Raw genomic sequence first — 27,346 nt, 5'->3', positions numbered from 1 at the left:
TCTCATTTGGTGCGATTTTCTCGAGTAACGAAGAGAGGACCTGCCTGTTGAGGAGCCGCAAATTGGTGGCCGAGTCCACGGGCATAAAGAGCACAGTGTGCGGCCAGCGCAGCGGTGCACTCTTCACGGTAGAAGCACTTGGCGACGAAGATGCGTGCCGAAGACGAAGTAGTCTTCTTTTCACTGATCTACTCATCACGACCTGGAAGTCATCGTCCGACGAGTCGTAGCTGTCCGAACATGTCTCAGTGACCTCGCTGTCTGTATCGCTTGACGCACTTGCACGTTTCTTGGACGCTAGCCGACCTGAAGGCTGCGCATCAGGAAAGTGCTCGGAGATCTCTCCAGCCATTGCCGCAAGGAGGGAGCGGCAGCTCCTAGAAATGCAGGGAAACAAAGCGAAAAATCGGAGAGAAAAGTACAAGCGTTCTATCAAACAATCACTTCGTTTTCCTCGCTCTTGATCCTTATGATACCACTGACACCACTATACCCGAATATGTTTTATGGCTTCACCCCAAAGGGAGAGGTGGTGTGGCACAAAGTAGTTTTAAGAGCTATGGGCAGTTCCTATGCCAGGCATTTCAGTGAACATTTTCAGAAGTTTTTAAATGTGGCCTGTGGCAGATGGTACAATTCTAATTCATGAGCTGGTCGACTCGAAAAAGCGGATATTACATGCACAAGAAACTGAAATGCATAATCAACTCATTAGCAACTATTCACTAATTAAACTTTATGCTAATTGCTTGTGGCTCGCATGGCAATTTACAAGTTGTAGCCGTGTAGTTCGCAAGGTAGATCCATTTGAAGCAAATGCCCAGAATGACACAAGTTTCGAGATACTAATTCCCAGACTCTCCGGAGAAATGCACTGGCCTTTGCATTTTGCTTCATTACATAAAACGACATTTTGTTAAGAAAGTGAATGGAACACCAATGTATTTCTTCGCAAAGTTTGGGAATTGATATCTCGAAGCTGGTCTCATCCTCAGAATTCGCTCCAAGAGGATCCACCTTGAGAATTCCACGGCTGGAATTTATAAATTGCAGTATGGGCCATAAGGTAATTAGCTAAGAACTTAATCAACGTTATTTTGATAATTAGATTGCATCTCAATTTTTTCTGCAAGTAATGTCCGCCACTTCGAGTAGACCAGCTCATGAGCTAGAATTGTGCTATCTGTCATAAGAGACCTTTAAATTTTTTTACAAGTGTTCGCTGAAGCACACTGTATATAATGAATATTAGTAAAATAGTTAAAGCACCAGGCTAAAACCAATGTTTAGACGAGTTGATTCACCGAGGCGTTGATCATGATCTGCAAACAAACTCGATCATATGAAATCTCCATCTCCCAGTTGACATCCGCCTTGCTTGAATCACAGTTCACTAGTATTTTAGGTGTACCGTAGTGTTATACTTACAGCGAGTGACACACTACACAGGTGGAGAAAAAAAGCTCTTCGAACAGAATACATCGCGTGCCACTGGCGTCGCATATAATTGCAACGCTCTCACGCTTGGGTTGTGGAGCTCCTTTAGATCCGTTGTCAAGCCGGAAAAGTTTCTAAATGGGCGATTAAGCCTACAGTTAGACCTTCAGTGACTCCGACTTGTACGTTCGTCCGTGGTCTTCCTTTGGCGCCACCTTGGTCCCGTCAATCATGAGAAAATCGTGCCGCGCCCATTGGAACACGTCCAAGAGCGGCTAGCTGGCTCGCAAAATGTCGCCGCGTTGTTGTCAGCGGCGGCACCCTCGCCGCTTGCAGTGGATATAAAGACGCCCCACCACTCTTAGTCAAAATAACTTTGAACACCTCCACGCGCGACACTCCGCTGAATCAGCCGCTGAAACCTCGGGACAAGACGCTTTTAACACCGCGGTAAGAAGCACGCATTTTCCTTGTCCACGACGTGTTTTGTTTGTCGATTTATTTATTTATTTATTTATTTATTTATTTATTTATTTATTTATTTATTTATTTATTTATTTATTTATTTCACGTACTTTCAAGGCTTGAAGGAGTTGCAGAAAATATTGATGTCCAAAATAAAAGTAATGCCGTAAAAATACAAACAAAAAGTATTAACAAAAATATTACCAAAAGGCATTCTGAACGGCGGTCTTGAAGTTGGTAGAATTGGTGATGAATGCGATTGATTCGGGAAGGCGATTCCAGTCCGTGCTTGTCCTAGGGATGAATGAGTCATTGTACCGGTTTTTGTAGCAGTTACGATCAACTTTTTCTTACGAAGCACCTTGGGACAGCTAGCAAAACAACAAGTAACTTTTATGCGTAGAAAGATGCAAGTCCTACGATAACTTCTGTCGTCGTATTTAAATTTTGTCCCATGAAATTTGCAACAAGATCGGTTGAGCGACGAAGCCAAGCTCAGACGTACATTTATTACTATGGCAGTGGCAATAAGTAAAATTTAAATTAATTGGTTGATGAATTAACTGACTTAGACATCAGTTAGAGCTTCATTAGGGTGCTATGAGAGTAGTTGTAGAGATGTCCACAAGCGAAAATTAAATGTTCCCAATAATATTAACGTAAACATAACACAGATGGCGAATATCACGTCTGACAAGATGACCGACGAAATAATGCGATCGGTAACGTACTTGTGCATAAGAAATGCATTATTGCTTTTATTCATCGCAAACCAGCTACACAGATAGCCACACGAATGACGAAACGTCCGTGACTGTCCATATGTCCGTACAGCTGGCGTAACTTCGCCGGCATACAAAAAAAAATGTTTCTAGGCTGCTGATCATTATCGCTGAAAAACAAGTTAGTGTTCGTTACGAAAGGGTAATAGTAACAGCGGCGCATTCTTGGTGGAGCAAGGAATCCTTTTATTCGCAAATGATATGTCGTTTCACAGACGATTGCTGCAAGCCAATGCATGTAATTCTGACTAATGTGCGCGCTCAAAGTAGCCATCGTTTGCGTGAGTCTCTGCTTCGATGGGCTTCAATATTTGTTGGTAAGCGCGGCTTAATCTATTACTGAAAAATAACGAACATGAAATTCTTTACTAGGTAAAATATAATCACATTACCGCAAGATCCCGCTGAAGTTCACGATGTGCAAAGCCGTGTGTATTCCTTATTTTTACCACCTTATATAGTATACCATCCTACAAGAAGACAAGTCCACTTGTCGAAACATTGGCTCCTACTATGACATTGTTCTTGTTTTGCTCATCGTCTTCAATTTCCATCTCCCGCCTTGTCCCTGTTATACTGCCCTAATGCTGCATTAACGAACTCCGCTGATACATTGAAGAAACTTTGGCGACAGGCATGGAAGTAACCCTCCCATTCGATTTTCAAACGACAATTGTGGTGCCTAAATTCATGTAACAACATATTCTTACCGAAAAACAATGCGTATCTGTCAATCTTGTCGACGGTGGCCGCGTTTCGATGGCAGTGAAATGCAAAAACACCCGTGTACTTAGATTTAGGTGCACGTTGAAGAACCCCAGGTGGTCGAAATGAATGAGTCTCCCACTAAAGAATGCTTCATAATCAAATCGTGCTTCTGGCACGTAATATTAAGTGAAACAAAATGTGTTATCTTCGAGAAAGTCGACGAGGCTTTTGAATACAATGTCTTCTAGCAGTTTGCAGCGCGTACTGGTAAGTGAAGTGGGGCGATAGTTAGTTGATAAGTTTTTGTTACCAGATTTGTGGAGGGGAACCACCTCCCAAATCTTCCATTGAAAAGGTAAAGCAGCTGTATTGAATACCTGCTGAAACTTTTGATTATGTAATACAGCTGTACGCGAAAATGTGTTTTTTAAGAACTTAGTGTTAATTGAGTCGAAGCCAGGTGAAGAATTGTAATCGCGTTTGTCAGTAAGTTTAGCAACACCAGATGTATCCAGTATCGCTGGAACCATCATAGTTACCTGACTCAGGAAGTTGCCTCTTAAGAGCTCCCGAAAACTTTTTCACAAAGCCTTCGTTGAGGTGAATTGCAGAGACATTTTTACAAACAGGCTACCCAATATAGTCGTCTAATAAGATTGATTTATCGGAAAGAGGTCTAGAGTGAAAGTAACAATAAGAAAATTGCGTTTTGCGTATTTTATAGCTTGCATACATTCGTTAGAAGCCACCTTCTCTGCCGTCCATCGAGAAGCATTGGAGAACAATTTATCTGAGCGGTAGGTGTGCTTTTTCCGGTTAGAAAGTCCTTTAATGTGAGTGTTATACCAGGGAGCACGCTTGTTCATTAGTTCATTTGCTTTATCAGTAAACACGTCCCATTTACTTTGAACCGAACGGCCTTCAAAGTAAGTCAGGAATGTGTCAAGAAACGTGCATAACTCACAATGACGTCCTCGAAGTTTGCTTTCCTGTAGTCTCGTATAGTATGCTTGTTGCTGGTGTGCTTAGAGTGTTTAGCACTAACGGTAAAATGCATATCAGAATTAATCCTTCGCGGTGTCTTAGCGGCTATGGTGGTGCACTGCTAAGCACGAGGTCGCGGGATCAAATCCCGGCCGCGGCGGCCGCATTTTGAAGGGGCTGAAATGCAAAAACACCCGTGTACCATGCATTGGGTGCACATTAGAGATCCCATGGTCAAAATTAGCGCGGTGAAATTAACCTTGAAGATAGCCAATCGTTTTCTTGCAAAGCGTTCGGGGGATGTAGCCAATTTTTTCGTAGATAATAGTGACATAATGAATGAATGTATGGTGTTTATTGGCTCAAGGGCGTTATAGTGACATAGGTTATGCTTTTTCTGTTGATATGGAAGAGCTATACAATTCAGTGCCTCCTTGTGAGCTATTTAACTCTGCAAAAACTTGCATAGACAAAAGGGGCCCTGTATATTTCCAAAACATCGCTGGTATCACTGTTGATAACTTTTTAGCACTTTTAGATTTTTCTCTTAGCATTTTTATAATATTTGACGAGCAAGCTTACGTGCCAAAAAAGGAAGGCATTTCCATAGGCCCTATACTTTGTAATATTTTTTTTATCATTCATCGATCGCTTTTTACACAATCGTTTTAATCATTTTAATAATGACAACTTCTTTAAAGTGTTTCGTTACATGGACGACTTTCTTGTTGTTTTAAACAATTAAAGGGCTGTTTCTAGTGAGGCAACGGCAAATAGTCTTTTAGATGAGCTTATAAAACTCGGAAAGGGCCTCTCGTTTACCAATGAACTGCCGGTGATTGGCATGCTTCAGTGTTTAGATTTTCGGTTAAAGTTTGCAGATGGGCACATTTGCTGGGCTTACATCCCCTCGTGTGCCAAAAAGGACTCCTGCAGTATAATTCCGCCCACTCGAAACTAGTAAAAGAAGGCAGAGGTTTTAATCACTTCGGAAGTCGTGTGTGCATGAGATGCAAGCTAGCTTTGACAATCAGTTAGGCAGGCTGATTGCAGCTAGGTTCCCTGAGTCGGTCTTGGTGCCTGTGGAAGAAACGTTTCTGAAGAAGATAAACGCTGGTGCCAGCAGGAAAGAATCGGTGAGCAAGGAGTGGACTGTAGTGGTTCCCTACATGCACAGGATTGCGCACTGCCTGAAAAAAAAAGTGGCTAACCAACACAACATGCCGGTAGTGTGTTCAACTCCCAAAAAGCTAGCCCAGCTTAGCCGGCGCATATCCTGCGAAGGCCAAAAGGTTGGCTGTCACAAAAGGCATGCCAACGTTTCAGAAAGTGTGCCACAAACGTCATTTATGAAGTTCCCCTGCCCTGCAGAACAACCTATATTGGACAGACGGGGCGTCGCGTGAATGACCGGCTTAGGGATCATGCAAAAGATAAAGAAAGTAATGGTGGTGAACGGCTAGTAGGACACTGCAGGGCTTGCACCAATTGTATTCCACGGTTCTGAGATGTTAGGATTTTGAGTAGAGGCGGGCAACAAACGGTCCGCAAAGCCTTGGAAGCTTTTTACACTAGAAAAACTGGTCCGAACTGTGTCAGTGACACATCTGTTTTCCTTATACGAGGCCGAGCAGAGAGTTTGTCCGTGTTTAGTCATATGACATATTTTTAACCCGAATCTAACTGATTCCTTGTACGCGTGCGCATGCACTCTGGGTCTGGGAGGGGTGTACTATATGTAGAATGCTTTCACGCTCGTTAAACAGTTGAAGTAAGCGCCCGCGTTGTCTCCTTTCTTGTGTGTGTGGTGTTGGCGCAAAACTCGTTTATTATATCGGATAAACAACTAGCCCAGCTGTTCACTCTTCTAATTTACAATCCGATTTCTGCATCTCAGTTAATACTGCCTGCAAGCAAAACCTTACAAAAATTATAATTTTCAGATTCAAGATGAACATAGCCCTGGCAACTATCTTATTTATCGCAGTGACCATAACAAGGTGAGTGCTACGTTTAGCACATCAAACCATCCTGTCCAATGCGTTTGACTGGTCAGAAGGTAATCTCAGTTGAAGCTCCTCTGTATGTTGTACATGTTGGTACTCTAACTTGAATAACATTGTTAGGTACAGCGGCCAGTCACAGAGATAAAGATGTGCGCGGAATTATCGAGGCACAGGCTATCAACCGGAATGGCCAAATCAGTGTAAGCACCCCGTCTATCGACCTGCTAAATAAAGAAGCAGCCTTTTTGTAACGCTCCCTTTGACATATTGATCAAGTTTGGCGCCACTGTGCATAGGTGTACTTTATTTATTTATTTATTTATTTATTTATTTATTTATTTATTTATTTATTTATTTGCCTGGGAATCAAAATTTTTAAGCTAGCGCATTGTGCTCTCAACACCTCCCTTCTGTTCTCGTCCACTGGCGCTAAAGGTGTCATTCAAGTCCGTTGAACCTGTTGAATGCTTATCGAGCACGTCAAAGTGAAATGTCAATCGACGTTTTTATCCAACTTCATTCTTTAGCTCTTTACAGCGACGCTGTTTATGGCTAGATTCTGGCGGATCTCGTCTCCGTGGACGTATACCGACAATTTTTCATGCGTGGGCTGATCCCGATCCCGAAGATAGTGCAATGCCCGAACGAACCGCGGCGGAGGAAGTAGGCGTTAAGCACTCCTCTTACGTGGGCCGATCTTGGACATAGTGTAATGACAGGCAGACCCACGGCGGAGGTGAGGCAGGAAGTGAAGCACTCCCCATATATACGTGGAGCGATCCCGAAAATAGTACAACATAGGGCCGACCCGCGGCGCAGGTGCAGTTCACCATGAAGGGACCCACATAACAGCTTCGCTGAACATCCTTCTTCGCAGAGTGGGAGGGCACTAAATTTTTGTTTGCCATCCCATATCCATACTGCGACTCAATCAATCAGAGGCGCTCTGCTCTGAATAGTTGTAGGGCTTGGGGGCTGATTTCGTGCACATTTTACAACAAAGATCAACCACACAAACGATTGCAGATATTCGCCATCGTTGCATATTATTTTGTTTTTCTGAAAAAGAGAACAACTGTCGCAGCACTTCGGGAACATCTATTCCGCACTGTGCGGCGATCACGTGTAATCCGGATACTTGTCCAAGGTGGCAGTGCTCCTGTGGAACATACAAGGACACCTGCGGTTGCTGTGACATCTGCTACAAGGTACGACAGTAAGACTAGGGACAACCGGGAAAGCTGTTTTCAAAATGCGGGTCGCCGATAGCCTGCATACCCTAAAGGTATCTTCAACGTGTAGAAAATTGTTTCCGTTAGCTTTATATGTGTACATAAGACAGTCGCTTCTTTTTTCTTGATATCAAGGCGCATTACGTCTTGCTAAAGATCCTAAACATGGAACTTATGAACGGAGCAACCAAGAATGCACCAAGGAACACGAGGGCACAGAGGTACTGAAGAAAGCATAAAAATGGTGAATGTAGGATATTCACACGTACAAAAATTTTGGAGGGATTTTTGGAGTCACCGAGGCGGTGACGATGATGTTTGTGTCGAAGCAGGCTGGGCTTAGCCTTGCGACTCGTGGATGGCAATTATTTATTGCTAATTAGCGTAGCGCTGGCTTCGAAAGAGAGAGGTTTCGCCGAGTGTCCATTAAGTTAGTGTCACAGAGAGGGACTGGGTTGCAAGCATGTGATTCCTCTATGAATTAATTTAGACCATTCCAGAAACGTGTACCAGCTGTTCGAAGCTCAGATCGTTATCCAGGGGACCTATTCTCGAACGATCACTATTGGCGATGTTATCGCCTTTGTGTGACGTAATGCTCAACCAGCCAATTAGCGTGTGGCTGATGGGCCAGGCGTATAGTATCGCCGAAAGTGATCGTCCCAGATTACACCCCCAATGCACTCTAGCGTAGCTCCTCAATGTTTATTTTTATGTGTGTCCCCTACTTAGCGATATTTTTTTTTTCAAGGAGGACAAAAGCTTGTCAATAACAGCTACACGGTGCATAGGACGAGGCAGATACTGTCTTAGTGGCGACAAAGCTCATATTGGTCCACCCGGGGAAACCAGGCTGTGGCCGAGTCATATACGCTACTACGGCAAAGGGAATAGGTAATGGCAGGGGAACTGAGATTAGTGATCAATGAAGTGTGCAAATTGGGTAACATGGAACAAAGGTATGCTTCATTTACGCACTACTTCCGTTCCCTCCACTTTTCCCTAACCATGTTGATGTGCAAGGATACCTATTAACAGGCCTGCACTACGGGCAATCTAGGGTTGAGCGCTCATATAAGATGCGGGCATTTTTTACGTATATCCATTGTCGCAGAGGCATTGTGTGCGAGCAAGACCTCCGAGCCACGTCATGTATTTTATCGCACAACAGCCTAAGCTCACAACTCGCGCTAATGACGAATGTAGAGCGAATGGCAAAACTAACTTTATTGGGCGAACCTGTGCCCAGAAATACAGGCTACACTCAATGCTTAACGAAAACGGCGAAGACAGTCAGCGATGGTCGAAAATCTGGTCAGCGGGTCAAGCGCGCCGGTTTTTATACGTCACTCGTCGAATGTTCCAGAGTAATCGCTGGGACCCGCGTGCCTTCCACAAAGTTCTACATTATTCGCCTCGCGAACACATGCAATCAGATTACACAAGGTTCGGTCACGGACAGCGGATGGAAGCATCGATAACATTCCAGAAACTTCCAATAGATGGATGCGCGTCCTACGCTGTGCGATAACACTTGTTAGGCGGTGAAACGTGTCGCCCAATAAAGACAAACAAGTACACGTGTCAATATTTACTGTCATTTCCATTTCACTCCTCGACAAGGCTGAACATACGTCGACTGAGCTCCTAAAGAACACTGTATTATGGTGAACGCGGTTTAAATCACGAATCCGGGACCTCAAAGAGGCGCCGCGTAATGCCAACGCATTTTTCTCGCATTTATCCCTACATTGGTACTGAACTTTCCCGTTACATTTTCTCTGTCTGCCGGGGTGGTTGAAGATCTGCTCAACATGAACCAGTTAAAAAACTGGACTTATCGTTTTTTCCACTCTGTACACGTATTATGTGCCGAAACCAACTCGCACAACTTCCTGTGCTACTAGTCAAGGTTGGTGCACTAAAAGAAGCTGCCCGGCTTTGCTCGCGCTCTATGGCAGGTGGTACGGGGACCATGCCATGCGATTTCCATAATCGGCGGCGTGAGCCGAGTCGATGCCACCGCTAAGGCGCAGTCAGGAGAAAGAGTTGCTGGTAACTAGGCAAGTCAGCTGCTTTGTTCTACTGCGGTAGATGCGGGTTAAAATATCCCAGAGCAGCAAGCTAACCTGCACAGAGGCGCACCAACAAAAAGAAAACAAACAACCTGGCTTGTCAAGCGACACAACTTAGTACTCCTGAAAGAAACATGCGTTTCAATATTTTATTTCGTCAATGTTACACTGACGGGCTGTTACAGATGCCAATTTTAGCGACTAAGAATGATTAGGATATTTACCCTACGACTGCGAACTTTTGCTTTTGTTCAGTGAACCTCTTTATGCCAAATTTTTCTTGTCGGTGGATGGCGATACATGGCAGTTCTTAGATGTTGGAGCGATTTGTCTTGGAGAGCGCAGCGCAGCCGTTCCTGCGGCGAGCGTTGGCATCGGTGTAACCGAGCGAACGAGCACAGCGAAGGATGAAAGCGCGAACGTGGAGTGCAGCGGGGGCTGAAAGACGCGAGGAGGAAAGCGCAAGGGGAGGGCGCAGCGGAACCACGAGGCGGAAAGCGGGGGAGGAGGCTTTGGTTAAAGTTTGAGAAGTGTGGTGCGCCTACGACGTACGGCTGCGAGATGGCGCCAGAGAACGATGGGAGGTCCGTCTGCGGTGGCTGCTGTGAATCGCGCCAGCGCATCCCCTACGCGCTGCCTCTCGCGGTCTCCAGTGTAGCGAGGTAGTCGCACCGCAATCGCTCGGTTTGCAAAGTGTCGCAAGAGACAGACTGTCCGCGCCAGCAAATATATCGCGAAATGAAAGCAGGTACAGAGGTGCGCTGAAATTTCAAAAGGGAGTATCGTAATCGTCGGCGAATTTCTCAATGCCGATAACGAATGATTATGTAGCCTATCACATATGTGCGTCATTCCCAGGACCTTACAACCTTCTTGGAGGGACAAGCGGCTCCTAGCCGCACAAAACAGAGCAATAACAGCTCTGTGATGCACTTAGATGTCCGGGGCCTGACGCACGCTGCATTGAAGGACGCAGTGTGTCTTTCTACCTCTGTGAAAAAACTGGGTAGTCTGTGGAACTCCTTTCGTGACTTGCATAGGGGCTTGCAATTGTTCTCCTTTAACGAAGAGTCTCCAGTAAGCCCATTTCATAACGTGGCGTTGATTACGTTCCTGCCGTTTGCACACAACGCCCGTCGCTACTACCGACTGAATGATTTAGCGAGGTGTTCAAAACGACGCCCCGAGCGACCTTTCAGTTAAGCCGGTCTGTTGGAAAGATGACCGAGCTTCATCACTTAGAGGAAGTAAAAGTCGTAACAAGGCGTGTCTTAATCCTATATCCCTGATAACGACGTAAAGTGTACACTAAGCACTGCCCTAACGCGGAACGTTACGAATGTTCACTCAGCTTCGCTGAGAGATTAAAGCTTTGAGCTGTAAAAATGGTTCCGCGTCAAAGTGCTTAATAACGAAGCCTCATTTTTTCACAATAGCATGGTTAAACTGCGAAGAGCATACTCTTGAAACGTTGAAATTTCTCCCTCGCAGTGTCCCGGCGCCGAGTGCAACCTGTGGATCCTCGACGCTTGCACCGACGACCACAAATGTGTCCTGGACGATCCTAACAAGCCGTTCGAAATCGGCGGAGTGGGACACTGCAGACCTATCAACGCCACTGATGCTTCACAGACGTCTTAATAGTGTACATTTTGTCTTGAGACAAATACAGAAATACAGAAACACATTCCTAAATACAGAAATAAGGATATTCTCAACAGGACGCCTATGTGTTCCGACAGGATGACATGGCACCATTCGTTTCATAGTTACTTACAGACCGCACCGACGGGATGTCACGAAAATACGGTGGCCCTACCATCGCTTTCCATGCATGAAAAGTACATTTTCGACAAACTCATCAAGCCTCTGTTGTGTCACTGAAGACAACGTTAATTCAAAGCGATATTAAGACTTCGAGGCAAGCTTTCGAATCTCTGCCGAATGTTCATGTCCAAAACGATGAGCAGTAAGAAAAAGCTGTGTAGAAATGCTAAGAGGGGACGAATGGGCAAGATATGGAGGTTAAGCATTTTATAAACTAAACATATTTAGTGTAGGCTGGCAACCCTGTGATGGGGTAAGGACATGAAGGGGATTAAAAGTGACTGAAGAGGACACGACCTAAAATAAAACAGAAAAATATTTTCACAACAACCTGTTGTAGCGCACGACGATTATCAAAGTCTGTCATTCAGCTTATCTTCGAGGCATTTGATTATGTCTCTAATCTGCACATTGCGTCACATTACTTTTTCTTACGCATTTATACCTTTCATAATGACCCTATGGTATTGAAACAATCTGTTTCGGACTTTGTGGGGCTGAAGTTTGGCACAAACGTTTCATGTCACCACCTCTAAATGATTACCATTTTGCTCAAATAGCGTCGCGCTCGTAAGACCTGTTTGCGTTTCCTAGTGTTTCAAGGAGGCCGATAAAACACTTGAGCAGCGCATTCGCTGTCTTCATAAGCAAGAAGGCTACAAAATTTAAAATACAAAGTAAGAAGGGGTCCCAGAGAGCAGTCGCCCCCAAAAGCGACCTGGCTGTTTGATATGCGGCGGGCTTCGTGCCCGTCAAGCGTGTCCCCGGTATCGCTCCCGTGGATCCCACAGCTGACGTCTGCAGCCTCATCCGCTTGATGCGTTAGGGGCTGGTTGTCGGACGACGCTTTCTCCACGATATCGAGTTGTGTTCCGCATCGTCCTCGGACGAGTCAAATACGAAAGCGCCGAAGGCGCGGGCGTGACCCGTCGCCTGGCGGCTTTGCCGTCTCGGCTACGTTGCAAGTGTCGGTCGGTCCACCTGTGCTGCGGGCTCAAGAGAAACCGCAAGCCGTGATCGAGTCGACACAACCAGTCTATCGAGAATGTTGCGTGCTACTCTAATATAAATGAATTTATGCTAGTTACCGCCACCGGTTCTTGTGCTTTTCAGGGGACATATTTTTAAGTTCACGTCTTGTTTCTTGCCTTTCCGCCTTATTGTTGCATTTGGTCACATTTGATCACTACGAGAGTGCTCAGAATACACATAAAATGCGTATCATGGTGGCGTCCAAATCAAACGGCAAGAGATGGCTTTCTCGGAGTAATGGAAACCCATTTCGAAAGCCATGCTTTTGAGATTTTTGATAGTTTGAGTCATTTCAGCCTAGACCCAAGGTTTTCCTGATGTACATGGACGATTGCTTCTGTGTCATAGACAAGAAGAACGTGCAACGTTTCCTCGTCTGCCTAAATGGCGTCGAGCCTTCTATCAAGTTTACTGTTAAAGAAGGAAAAGACGGTTGTCACCCTTTCTTGGACGCACTGCAGTCAAGCATGCTACCAACGGCCTCACATTCAGCGTGTACCGGAAGCCAACGCACTCGGGTAAAAACTATGGTTTCGGCTCGGTTCATCCGGTATCCCACAAACGCGCAATGGTTCATTCGTTAGTTGAACGGGCCATCCGCACTTGTTCTGATGCAAGCAGCCTGCGAGAGGAGCTTCGGAACATTGAAGAGGACCTAACGAAGAACAGGTACCCCAAGCATTTTATCCGGAGGACAACAAAGTTCCTGGTGGATAATCAGCAGACTGACAGACAAGCCATGGACGCTTCACCATAGAGACAGAAGTGCGCTGCTGTCCCGTATATTCGAGGTGCTAGCGAAGCCCTAGCTCTAGTTTTAAGATACGCGGTATAGAAATTGTGCATGCGCCAGCAAGCAAGCTTAAAGGTGACTTGATGAATGTGACGGATCGTCTCCCTCAGATACGTTTTTCTGGCGTTCTATAAAGGTTTCATGCGCCGATTCAGAATCGGTGTATATTGGCGAAAGCTGAAATTTCTGCAGGCGTCTCAAAGAGCAGAAGAATGATGTCTCCAAAAGCCAAGTGACAAATGCCCTTGCAAAGCATGCCGAGAGGACAGGTCACGAGATTGACTGGGACAATGCGCGTATCGTGGCCACGGAGAAAAACTCGACAACGAGGCTCATTCTCGAATCGCTAATAATTCAGACGAGAAATAACAAAATCAATAGATCATCTGGTACTCTAAAGCTCGTGTACTCCCGAAATTTGCATCATGTGCTGAACGTTACTTAAGAAAGTTGGCTTAGCCGACATTCCATTGTGAACAACAGTTTGTGAACAACATTGTGAACAGTTTCGCATGCCAGCAAGTGTACGGCTTGTGTGGCCCGGTTTAAAGAGGCGACGATTCAACGAAAGAGCAGTGGCAAGACCGCGCGCATCAGTTTAGAAGCCTACCACATCGGAAAATTACGCAGTAAGTGCTTTAGCACTCTGTCTTTTGTTCTCTTCGATTCTGAATTGGACCTACTGGATGCGGCTGTTGGGGGTTCTGATTGCAAAGAAAAAGAAAAAAGGAAAATAATTGTTTGCGCTTTGTTCCGCTTGGTTGGCTGTATTGCGCTTGCGCTGTTGGCACGCTATCAACCTTGACATGTTTACCCCTTCCTTTCCCTTGCTTCACTCTGGCGTATGTAAGGTGTGCCATCCTTGCCAATAGAAAGAGTTGTTAGTCAGCGCTTGTGTGTAGGTGTGTCGCTTCTTGTGGTCGTCTGTTTGCGTTGTTACCCATATGTCTCAACATGAACCAACTCGCGCAAAAAGAAGTATTGATAATATGGAAAAATCTACACAATTTTTCCTTTCTCAAATTAAGCCAGAGAGACAACTGACTGAAGGCATGTGAACGATTCATTTATTTATAAGTCGTTAAATACTTCTCAAAAATGACTCCGCTTTCACGTAGACTTAACTAAGGTCGCCTTGCACGTATGTTGTACAACGTACCCTCAAGTTGTGATTTCTACCTAGGTTTCTTTCAGTTGATTGCAAACATTGCCTTCCAAACATTGCATTCGACATTTCCCTCCGCTTTCTTTTTATTTCTTCGCGTTTATGACGCATTTCACTATGAGCATTGTTCGTGAACATCGTGGAAGTGTGGCGCTCTTATTTACCCGAGCTGCGTCCTGTATCCAAACTGCCCAGTCTCCTAGTAGCTTATTTAACCAGCCTAATTAGGCCCACAGCTGGACCGAGACCGTTTCCCAGCAATTTCCACTCATCCCTGACTTCTGCCAGCTCACTCCATGTCTGAAAATGTCCTATCCTAGTCGTTTCGCCTAGATTATCGTCTTGTTAGGTTAGTGATTAGCAGTGAGCGGTTGAAAAAAGTCTGGTTATAAACGCGGCTGCCACTTACCCGCTCCGTCAAACAATCCCTAATGTTAGAGCGGCAGGTAAGTGTAGATCTCATACGAGGCGACCGCTGGTTTTATGTGCATTTCCATAGAAAGGCTAACTGAAATCTAGTTACTCCGAATTGTGGTCAATAATTTTTGCCTATACTTTTCCCTGGATGCGTACATACTCGAAGCCTTCAAGTCAGCTGTATATGACCATGTTCATTGTTCTGCCTTCTACACGTGTATTCTTGTCTATTATACACTTCTCTTTGTAACACCGAATGGCCCTGAGATTAAATAAATAAAATGAAATTAATCACCGGGGAATTAGAAGTATGATCAACAAAACACGCTCTTCCAGAAATTATCAGTATTACCACGTGACCTTTGTCTATATTGTAGGAAAGAAGTAGACGCTCAAAGTCATCGGAGTCCAAAAAGAAGGACATTTGTGCAAATATATTTAAAAGAGGCAAGATCAAATTCTAACAGAAAAAAAGGACCAAAATAAATTAGAAATGCCAGTGTTAATTGCTATTGAAAGCTTCCTAAAGAAGCATTCATAAACAAAACTAGGATTTATGCCGGCAACCATAGAGTAAAGAGACACCAATGATACCAATGATACTACTATCCCAGAAAATGTTCTGTGGCTTCACCACAAAGAGAAAAGTTGTGCGGCACGAAGTAGTAACAAAGTCTATTGGCAGTTGCTATGCCGGGTGTTTCAGCGAACACTTTAAAAGTTTTTAAAGGAGACCTGTGGCGGATGGCACAATCCTAATTCATGACCTGGTCGAATCGACACGGGGTCATGTACAAAAAATTGAAATGCATAATCAGCTAATTAACAAAATTTCGCTAATTGACTTTTAAATTTATTACCTGATTGCCAATGCAGCAATTTATAAATTCTAGCCGTGGAGTCCGCAAGGTGGATCCACTTGAATCGAATTCCCAGGATGAGACCAGTTTCAAGATACTAATTCCCTAACTTTGCGGAGAAATGCACTCGCGTTCCATTTGCCTTTGTGCGTCAATATATAAAACGACGTTTCGTTATGAAAGTAAATGGAACTGCAACGCATTTCTCCGCAAAGCTTGGGAATTATTATCTCGAAACTTGTCTCATCCTGGGAATTCGCTCCAAGGAAATTCGCCTAGTCAACCCCACGGCTAGAATTTGTAATGGGCCTTAAGGTAATTAGCCAAAAACATAATTATTGTTCTTGTTAATCAGATGATTATGCATCTAATGTTTTCTGCAAGTAATGCCCCCTTCTTCGAGTATACCAGCTCATGAACTAGAGTTATCCTACTAGGGGATCGTCCTCTGAATGAACAGAAAGTACTAAAGCCCCGTCCCCACCGATCATCGTCTCAAAAGGCAGCGAAGACACTTTTGTGTTTTCTGAGAACGTCTGGTTTGCACGAGCGTCTTCGACTAATGACTGTCTGTGCACGTCTTTATACCCTCTCCTTCTACCTTCTCTCTCCTCCCTTTCCCCAGCGTAGGGTAGCCACCGGACTTGACTGGCTAACATCCTTGCCTTCCTTCTCTCTCTCTCTCTCTCTCTCTCTCTCTCTCACAGGCAACCTTCAAAAATTTTTGAAAGTGTTCGCTGAAACACCCTCTATATATTGAATAGTAGTAAAATAAGCAAAGCGTCACGCTAAAGGAATTAATTGTCTCGACGAGTTGACTTGTCGGGTTGTTGATCAAGATCTGCAAACAAACTCGATCTTATCAAGTCTCCATCTCCCAGTTAACACAACAAAGAGCCACAGTCCCCCAGTGTTTTACGTATACCGTAGTGTTACGCTTACTTACAGCGAGTGGCGAACTACCAAGGCGGGAAAAAAGAAGCTCTTCGAACAGAGTACATCGCGTGCCGCTGGCCTCGCTTATGGCTCCAACAATCTCACGCTTGGTTTGTTGAGCCTCCTTTAGATCCGTTGCCAGGCCGCCAAAGTTTCTAAATGGGTGATTACACCCAAATTGAGACTTGCAGCGACGCCGCGGCTTGTACGATCGTCCGCGGTCTTCCTTTGGCGCCGCCTTGACCCCGTCAACCACGAAAAGGTCATGCCGCGCCTATTGGAGCACGTCCAAGAGCGGCTCGCCGGCTCGCATGATGTGGCCGTGCTGTTGTCAGCGGCTGCACTCTCTCGCCACTTGCAGTGGATATAAAGAAGCCACACCACTCTTAGTCAAAACAACTTTCAACACCACCACGCGCGACACTCCGCCGAAGCAGGCGTTGAAATCTTGGGGCAACGCGCTTTTAACAGTGCGGTAAGAAGCACTCATTTTTCTTGTCTGCGACGTGTTTTGTTTATCTATCTTTTTGTCACAGTTGCAATAAACTTCTTTTACGAAGCATCATGCGACAGCTAGCACAACAACAAGTAATTCTTATGCGCAGTTAGATGCACATCCTATTAATGAAGTGTGCTGCCCTATTTATATTTAGTCCTATTAAATTTGCAACGCGTTCCGTTGACCTATGAAACAAGCTCACACGTCCATCTAATATTGTGGCAATCTAAATGAGTAAACTATTAATACTTAATCAATTAATTATTTATTTATTTATTAGTAATTAATTATTACTAGTATTAAATCTTTACATTACACACCAGCTAGAGCTTCATTAGGACGCTATGAGAGTAGTTGTACAGATGTCCGCGACCGGAAATTGAATGTTCACACTAATATTAACGTAAACATAACACAGATGGCGGATATCACATCAAACAATATGACCGGTGAAACAATGCAATCGGTAACGTATTTGTGTAAGGTATACATGAGTGCTTCTATTCATTGGAAACCAGATACATAGATAGCCACACGAATAGAGAAAATTATAGCGACGGTCCGTATATTCGTACAGCTGAAGTAACTTCGCGGGCATACAAAAAATGTTTCTAGGCCGCTGCACTTTATTGTTGAAAAAGAAAAAGAGTGTTCCTTACGATGAGGTAATAGTAACAGCGGCGCTTCCTTGGTGGAACAAGGAAGGCTGCTGTTCACTAATAATGTCATTTCGCAGACGATATTGCTGCAGGCCGAGGCATGTAATTCTGACTAACGTGAGCACTCTAAGCAACCAAACCTTGCGCGAGTCTCTGCTTCGATGACGGTCTTCGATATTTTTGGTGGGCGGGGCTTGCTCGATTACTGAAAAATAACGGGCATTAAATTTTTTACTAAATAAATTATTGTCAAATTACCTCAAGGTCCCGCTGAAGTTCGCTATGTGAAAATCATGTGTATTCTTTATTTTTCCAGCCTCATACAGGGTGATAATTTTTTATTTTCATGAAACTTGAACACCAGGTGCATCGACTATCACTGGGAGCATAACTGGATAATCATAGTTACGCAAATCAGGAAGTTGCCTATTAAGAGCTCTCGAAACCTTTTTTGACAAAGGCTTAGTTAAGGCGTGTTCCATGAGCCATTTTTTAGGAACAGCCTGCTCAGTAGACTCTTCTAAAAAGATTAGGTTATCAGAAAAAGGTTCAAAAATTTTTTATGCTAGGTTTAAGAATGAATGAAAGAGGAACATTAAGAAAAGTACGTTTTGCATCTTTTACTGCTCGAATATTTTCATTATAAGCCGCCTTGAAACGAGAAGCACTCGATGCCAACTTAGCTGAGTGATAGATGCGCGTTTTACGGTTAGGAAATCACTTAATCTGAGCGTTATACCAGTGGGCTTGTCAGTTAAAAATTATGGTGCGGCTGAGAACATGTTTCCTCATTAGTTAATCTACTTCATCAATAAATATGTCCCAATTAGAATGCGTCAAGAGACGTACATAACTCGCTATTGATGGCCTCGAAGTTTTTCTCGCTGTTGTCGAGCACAGTCTTCTTTTTTTTATAGCTTTAGGATGGTTCACATTAATAGTCAAATGCATAGCAGAATGAACCCGCCCAGGTGGTTTATAGGCTATGGTGTTGCGCTGCTAAGCACGACGTCGCGGGATCAAATTTTCGGTTGCGGCGGCCACATTTCTATGATGACGAAATGCGAAAACGCCGGTGTCCAGTGCATTGGGCGCACGTTAAAGATCTCTTGTGGGTCAAGATTATTCCGGAGTCCCCCTCTACGCGCCTCATAATGAAATCGTGGTTTTGGCATGTAAACTTACACTATTCATTTCAACAGAAGACTGGTTACTTCAAGGCGGCAGGAAGGTAACGCTACAGCGCTGTGTGTGTCAGATGTGCCTTCTGTTGTCCTTGTCAAGCTTGCGCTATAACAAAATAAGATATGCCGTACCAACAAGCCCCTATTGCTATTCTCATCGGCTACAACTTAGTTTGGCTTCTGCAGTAAGTACTAAGTCGAGAGTGTTTGAGATACCAGCAGTACCCCTATAAGGTTGCGTTACCACTTGCTAAAAAGAAAGAAAAATAACGAAACATAACTCTAACAATTATTTGCCTCCCGAAAAAAATGGCATTAATGAAGGGGCTGAGTGTACATAGTTCGTGTCGTCAGTGTTACCAGTTAATTTGTAACAGAAGACGCTAAATAAGTCAGGTGAACCGATTATTTAGATATCTTACTATGTTTTAATCGAATGGAGGCAAAATGACCACGATGTATGACAACTCAAAAGCTCACATTTCTGTATCTCAGTGAAATCTGCCTGCAAGGAAAACCATTCAAAATATTACGATTTTCAGATTCAAGATGAACGCAGCCCTGGTAGCACTCTTATTCGTCGCAGTGGCCATAACAAGGTGAGTGCTATGTTCAGCACATAAAACCAATCTTTCCAATGCGTTTGACAGGTCGAAAGGTAATATCAGTTGGAGCTCAGCTGTATGTTGTGCATGTCGGTACTCTAATTTGGATAACATTGTTAGGTCCAGCGGCCAGTCACAGAGATAAAGATGTGCGCGAAATTATTGAGGCACAGGCTATCAACCGGAATGGCCAAATCTGTGCAAGCACCCCATCTATCGACCTGCTAGATAAAGAAACGGCCTTCTTGTAAAGCTTGTTTGACGTATTGATCAGGTGCGCAGCTAAATGGCGTGTAAAAGTTTATTTTTCTGGTAATTAATTGTTGAAATTCGCCAGTGTGTTATCAAAACCTCCCTTCTGTCCTCGTTCGCTGGCGCTAAAATCTTATCAAAGTCAGTTGAAGTCAGTGGCATCGCATCTTCGTACTACGAAGATGCGATGCCACTACGGCTCACTTAATGAACGACACACTCTGAGTAGTCGTAGGACTTGGGGATGATTTCGTAGACTACTTACAATAAAGATCAACCACCCAAACGATTGCGGATATTCGCGATCATTGCATCTTTAGTTTCTTTTTTTTTCTTTATTCTGAAAACGAAAACAACACTCCCAGCACTTCGGCAACAACTCTTCCTGACTGCACGAAGTTCACGTGCAATCCAGACACTTGCCCACAGAGGCAGTGCGCCTGTGGAACCTACAAGGACGCCTGCGGTTGCTGTGACGTCTGCTACAAGGTACGACAGTATGAACAGGGACAATCGGGAGCGTTGCTTTGAGAATGCGGGTGGAAAATAGCCTGAATACCCTAAAAGTATCTTCAGAGTACAGAACATTGTTGCCGCTCACTTTATATGTGCTAAAATCACTAAATTTGCTACTACTAGATTTGCTAAAGATCCTAAACGTTGAAAGTATAAACGGAGCAACAAACGATGCATCAAGGGGCACGAAGGCATAGATGTACCGAAGAAAGCAGAAAAGTGTTGAATTTGGGCTATTCCCATGTTCGGAAATTTCGGAGGGATTTTTGCAGTCCCCAAAGTGGTGAAGGTGATGGTTGTGCCGATGCAGGTGGGCTTAGCTTCACAAGTCGTGGCTGGCAGTTATTCATCGTTAATCAGGGCAGCTCTGGCTTCGAAAGGAAGAGGTTTCAGCGAGCGCCCATTAAATTAATATCACAAAAGGGGGGGGGGGCTGGGTCGTAGGCGTATGACTCCTCTCTGGAATAACTTAGGCCATGCATGAAACGTGCACCAGCTCTTCGAAGCACAGAGATTTATCCAGGGGACGTATTTGCGGACGATCACTTTCGCCGATATTATCGCCTTCGGGTGACGTAGTACTACGCTCAACCAGCCAATCAGCTCATCCAATTGTCCTAAATCAGCCAATTAGTGTGCGCTAATGGCCAAGGCGGTAGTACGGCCGAAAGTGATCTTCCCAGAACACGTCTCCAGTGCAGTGTATCGTGGGTCCTGAATTTTTTTTTTTTTTAGGTGTGTCCCCTAATTAGCAATATTTTCTCTTTCTTGAAGAAGGACAAAAGATTGTTCATATCAGAGACCTGCTACACGGTGCACAGGACGAGGCAGATACTGTATTAGTGGCGACAAAACGCATATTGGTCCACCCGGGAAACCAGGATGTTGCCGAGTGATATATGCTCCTACGGCAAAGGGGATATCCAATGACAGGGCAACTGAGATTAGTGACCAAAGAAGGGCGCGGATTACATAACACTGAACAAAGTTAAGCTTCATATACACACTACTGTGGTGCTCTCCACTGTTCCATAATTGTGTTGACGTTAAAGAATGTATATGTAAAAAGGTCTGCACCACGGGTAATCCACGTTTAGGCGCAGAGGTAAGATATACAGGCATTTTAGTTATACCCACTGTCGCAGAGGGTGCGACCTAGACCTCACGTTAATGACGAATGCAGAGAGCGCCAGAAAGAACAAGAACAAAAAAAGCCTCGCAGTTGAAGAAAAATTCGAACCAGAACAAATTTTTCTTCAACTGCGAGGCTTTTCTATCGAGGAGCCCGTATGGGTTTGCTTTGTAGCAATTAATGTGTCTCATTTTCGCTTAATTGATTACTTCTCTCCACCATACAGGTTTTCTCAGAACTATTAGGTCATATATCAGTGAAGCATAGAATCACAGGATCTGGCACAGAAATAGTTCATAGAATAGAAGGGCGTGGGAAAAATAACGCGACTTCACTAGCGTTTCGGACGCGGGGCCGGCCTTCGTCGGATATATATATATATATATATATATATATATATATATATATATATATACACACCAAATCATTCAGTGTCTCGCGCTTTTTTGTGTTTTCCTTAATTAGAGAATTAGTCAATGTCAATTAACCAACTTCTGAATCAACGAAGTTTGGCGAAAAATTCCAATTAGAAAGTTGTAGAGCGCTTTGCAAAACGTCCAATTAGACAGTTACTAACGTTCTATCTATTAAGTATTAGTGTTTTTAAGCTTACTGCGAATGCCCGCGAAATAGCAAAAAATACCACGTGACATACCCACTTACGCCCCGTGATTGCAGCGCTACCGAACTGTCCGCTTACAAATGAACATAGCACCTAGCAGGGTGTGCTGCCGCTTAAATGGTGACAGGGCCGTGGCGAAGGCGTTGGCTGTGCGATTTACACCAGCGATGTGCCTCCCTCGCTGTAGTTCATGACAGCGATAGTACACACGGCTACATGCTATGTTCGTTTGTGCGCGGAACGCTAGAGAGCAGTGCAATCACGACGCGCAGCCTTGCATGCCACGTGGTGTTTGTTTTTTTTATTTCGCTGGCATCCCCAGTAAGCTGAACAACACTAATACTTAACAGATAGAAAGACAGAAACAGTTTATTTGGCCATGTTGCAAACCATTCTGCAACTTTCTAATTTGAATTTTCTTCCTAGCTTCGTTGCTTCAGAAGTTGGTTAATTAATATTAAATAATTATTTAATTAAGCGAAAACGAAGAATAGCGTGACACTCTACATACAAAAGGGAGCAACATGCATTTGGCCGTGTCGCCTTAGAGTTCATCGGCAGATATTTAAGCTCTGACTAAAGTTAGCTGAAACACTCTGAAAAAATTTATATATATATATATATATATATATATATATATATATATATATATATGTGTGTGTATATCGGGCCCCTTGGTTTCCCTTCTTCTTTCGTTTATATACTGTCAGTTGCACTTCTTTGCTCGACGAGGCAGGACATACGTTGACTCAGCTCCTGAAGGACACTTTCTGTCTGCCGGTAGGCTTCAAGACCTGCTCAGCATGAACAACTTTAAAAGCTGGGCTTATCCTTTATTCAATTCTGTGCATGTATTATATACGAAAACCAACTTTCCCAACTTGCTGTGCTGCTAGTGAAGGTTGGTGCACCAAAAGAAGCAGACCGGCTTTGCTCGCACTCTGTGGCCGGTGGCACGGGGGCCATGCCATGCGATTTCGATAATCGGCGACATCAGTCGGGTCGATTCCACCGCTCAGACGCCATCAAGAGATAGAGGTGCTCGTAACTATAGGCAAGTCAGCTACTTCGTGCTACTGCGGTAGATGCAGGTTAAAATATCCCAGTGCACCAAGCTAATCTGCAGAGAGGTTTTTGCCAACAAAAAGAAAACAAACAGGCTGGTTTGTCCAGCGACACAACTTAGCGCTTCTGAAATAAACATGAGTTTCTATATTTTTTTCTGTCAATGTTACACTGCAGCGAGCTATTACAGATGCCAATTTTAGCGATTAATAATTGCTATGCTATCTAACTTACGCTATGGTATCCTATTTAACTTATTTAACTTACCGAACAGAGCAATAACAGGTCTGTGATGCCGTTATATGTCCGAGGGCGCATGCAGGCTTCATTAAAAGAGGCAGCGTGCTTTTGTCCCTCTCTGACAAGACGGGGTAGACCATGGAACTCCTTTCGTGACTTGCATAGGGACTCGCAAGTGCTAGCCTTGGACGAGGAATCTCCAGTAAGCGAGTTTAGTAAGCTCGCGTTGATTGCTTCCCTGCCGTTTGCACACGCCGCCCGTCGTCCCTACCGATTGAATGATCTTGTGCGATCTTCGAAACGATGCCCGGAGTGACCTTTCGGTTAAGCCGGTCTGTTGGAAAGATTACCGAACTTCACCACTTAGAGGAAGTAAAAGTCGTAATAAGGCTTTTCTTAATCCTATATCCCTGATAACGACTTAAAGTGTACCCTGAGCACTGCGCTAACGAATGTTACGAACGGTCACTCAGCTTCGCTAAGAGATTAACGTTTTGAGCTGTAAAAAATGGCTCCGTGACAAAGTTGTTCCTAACGTAGCCTAGATTTTCGCAGAATAGCTTTGTTAAACTGCGAAGTGCACACTCATTGAAACATTGAAATTTCTCACGCGCAGTGTCCCGGTGCCGAGTGCAACCTGTGGATCCTCGACGCTTGCACCAACGACCACAAATGTGTCCTGGAAGATCCTGCCAAGCCGTTCGAAATCGGCGGAGTGGGACACTGCACACCTACCAACGCCACTGATGCCTCACATACGTCTTAATAGTGCTCACTTAGTCTTGAGGTATTTCCTACATACAGAAATAAAGATATTATCAACAGGACGCCTATGTCTTCCAATAGGATGACATGGCACCCTTGGTTTCATAGCTACATACAGACCGCACAGACAGGACGTCACGAAGATGTGGTGGCCCTACCATCGCTTTCTATGCATACAAAGTACGTATTCGGTAAACCCCCCAAGCCTGAGTTGTCTCATTGAAGACAATATTAATTCAAAGCGATATTAAGACTTCGCGGCAAGCTTTCGAATCTCTGCCGAATCTTCATGTTCAAAACGATGAACAGTTACAAAGAAGAAGTGTAGAAATGCTCGGAGAGGAAGAGTGGGGAAGGTATAGATGTTATTCAGTGTATAAACTAAATATACTTAGCGTAGGTTGGCGATCCTGTGATAGGGTAAGGGGATAAAAGGTGACTGAAGAGGACACGTTGAAAAATAAAGCAAAAACAGAAAAATATCGGCACAAGAATGAGTTGTAGCGCACGACAATTATGGCCTCTACACATCTGATGTGCCTCTAATCTGCACATTGCGCTGCGTTGCGTTTTTTTTTACGCATTTCTAGCCAGTATAATGACCACATAGTATTAAACCAATCTGTTTTGGACTTTGTTAGGGTGAAGTTTGGTACAAAGGTTTCATGTCACCACCTCTAAATGATTACCATTTTACTCAAATAGTATTGCACTCTTAAGATCTGTTCGCGTTTCCTAGTGTTTCGAGGAGGCCGATGAAACACTTGAGCAGCACATTCGCTGTCCTCATAAGCAATACGCTTTAAAATTTACAATAAAGATAACAAGGACAAATTTCTACGCTGATAGAAATGGATTTATGCTAGTTACCGTAACTATTTCTTGTGCTTTTCAGGTGACATATCTTTAAGTCCACGTCTTGGCTGTCACCTTTCGACTTTACTGCTGCATTTGGTCACATTTGATCACCACGAGAGTGCACACAATGCAAATAAAATGCGCGTCATGGTGTCTTCCAAATCAAACTTCAAGCGGTGGCTCCCTCTGAGTAATGGGAACCCATCTCCAAAGCAATGCTTTTGAGCTCTGCAAGCACCGAACGCAATTGCAGGAGCCGCATACATGTCATGAACGCCTTTGTATCCGACACCGACGACGAGCCCTATACTGCACGAGCTAGTTGCGAGACACGCCATAATGGGCAACTGCGGATTAATTGTTTACCACTTGGGGTTCCTTAACGTGAACCCAATGCACGGCAGACGAGCGCTTTTGCCTTCCGCCCCCATCGGAATGTGGCCGCTCGCGGCTGGGATCAAATGCGCCACCTCGACCTCAGCAGCGGGAAAGCACAGCCAGTAGGCTACCGTGGCGAGCACCTAGGCTACACGGACGACGGACTGCTGAATACCATAGAGAAGAAAAGAAGAGCTCAAACGAATACAACGCTTCCAAGGCGAGAGCAAGTGAGTCCAAGTGATGGCTGTCTTTTCCGTAACTGGTTCAAGAACGGGAAGAACACGCATAAGGAGGGGGGGGGGGGGGCGTAATGACCTTTTTGTTACCACGCCATTAAGAACGAACTAGACGGAAGTGCAAACCTAAAAAACAACGACCATAACCAGTAGGTTGGCCTCGTCTGCAATTAAGTTTTTGCGAGCTTCACGTCGAGATGCGACACCACAAGGACCAGTCGCGTGAGAAAAGTGCGACTGGGTGTCGCCTGTTTTCCCTCCTAACTACGGTTCTACGCCCAACGCTTCGCGACACGCCGCTGTAGGAAAAGCATTATACAGAGACGGAGACAAAGAATAAAGGTAAGCACATACGTCGATTGAGGTGCCATTGATGGTTACGTGTACTGCCGGATACCAGACGCTAAGGCAATTTGCTTTATACACTTTTCCAAGGAGAGCTTCCTGGGTGGCACCGTAATGCCCCTCTGGGTTGTTGCGAAGTCGTGTGGGACCGCTCAAGAAACACCGAAGCAGTGGCAGCACGCGTTATTTGTACTCGTCAGAACAGCTTAGAGAAAGGGTGCTCTACCTCCCTCCAGGATGAAAAAGTCCGTACACTTTCCTTTTCTCAAATTAAACCACAAAGACAGCGGAGGTGAAGGCATGTGAAAGTTTTATTCATTTGATAGTTTGTTTGAAAGTTTGATAGTTTGTTTGAAAGTTTCAGACAGACAGACAGTGTTTGTTTGTTTGTTTGTTTGTTTGTTTGTTTGTTTGTTTGTTTGTTTGTTTGTTTGTTTGTTTGTTTGTTTGTTTGTTTGTATTTGTTTGTGTGTTCATTTGTTTTATAAATTTAGAGCTGCTGGTAACTTTTGACGCCGGTGTTTACAGATTTTATTCCCAAAGGAATAAACATATATGACGTGCCACAATAAGCAAAGAAACGTGCGCAGAATAACGAGCATTCAGTGCAGACGTACCTAAATGAATTAGAAATACAGTGAACGCGACGAGACACTTCTTACAAAGTGGACACATGAGTATTCAGCTAAGGAAAAGCAAAAAAACTGTAGAAAACGATGGAATATGCAAAAATAAAGAAACAATCACAAATATAAAGAAGCACTGCGGCACTTGTACAATGAAGGCATGGATTTTGGACTAAGATGAGCCATACATAGTTCGGAAAAGATTATAACGAATGACTTTGCAAATGGTAACAAGGGCCCATATTTTTAAAAACTTTTACAGTTCCCTTCCCCCGCTCCTACCGACCACTCCTACAAGACCAGCAATGGGCCGTCCAGCAGGCTCGCGCAGCGGCCGCCAGGTACTCCCTGTAGGTCCCTGCGTGGGAGACGCCCACTGCGCGCTGACGTGCGTCCTGCAGGACTTTTATTAAAGTTTTTCCAATCCAATCCCTTCCCCCGCCCCCCCCCCCCCCCCCCCCCCCACGCAGAGTGGCATGCCAGCCATGTCTATACGCCGGCTGAAATCTCTGACTTTCATTAAATAGTTCTCTCTCTCTCTCGCTTGTATTGCTCGTAAGGGCAAAATACTTGCCCATCTTGATTCCGCACGACGCACGAGTCTGCACGCCAGCGGGAATTCAAAAAAGTAAATAAAAAATG

The 27,346-nt window shown here is 44.4% G+C and overlaps 3 protein-coding genes across 3 annotated transcripts in view; 1 reads left to right on the top strand and 2 right to left on the bottom strand.

The window, feature by feature from the left end:
• Window positions 1-27,346, bottom strand: part of LOC135918306 (protein Njmu-R1-like) — a 148,680-nt gene that overhangs the window by 46,413 nt on the left and 74,921 nt on the right. The gene's annotated exons all lie outside the window — the stretch shown is intronic.
• The window catches only part of LOC135900729 (lysosomal alpha-mannosidase-like), a 140,801-nt gene that overhangs the window by 58,227 nt on the left and 55,228 nt on the right, over window positions 1-27,346 (bottom strand). The window lies entirely within an intron of this gene.
• On the top strand, window positions 17,095-24,320 carry LOC135918325 (8.6 kDa transglutaminase substrate-like). Its single transcript, XM_065451991.2, has 4 exons — window positions 17,095-17,194; window positions 19,604-19,660; window positions 20,284-20,407; window positions 24,110-24,320. The coding sequence occupies exons 2-4, from the start codon at window positions 19,611-19,613 to the stop codon at window positions 24,257-24,259; spliced, it is 324 nt and encodes a 107-aa protein (XP_065308063.2). The 5' UTR covers window positions 17,095-17,194; window positions 19,604-19,610; the 3' UTR covers window positions 24,260-24,320.

Source organism: Dermacentor albipictus, chromosome 8, assembly GCF_038994185.2.
Source record: "Dermacentor albipictus isolate Rhodes 1998 colony chromosome 8, USDA_Dalb.pri_finalv2, whole genome shotgun sequence".
Taxonomy (NCBI): domain Eukaryota; kingdom Metazoa; phylum Arthropoda; class Arachnida; order Ixodida; family Ixodidae; genus Dermacentor; species Dermacentor albipictus.
The sequence above is the reverse complement of the archived record's forward strand: the minus strand, read 5'-3'. Positions and strand labels throughout refer to the sequence as shown.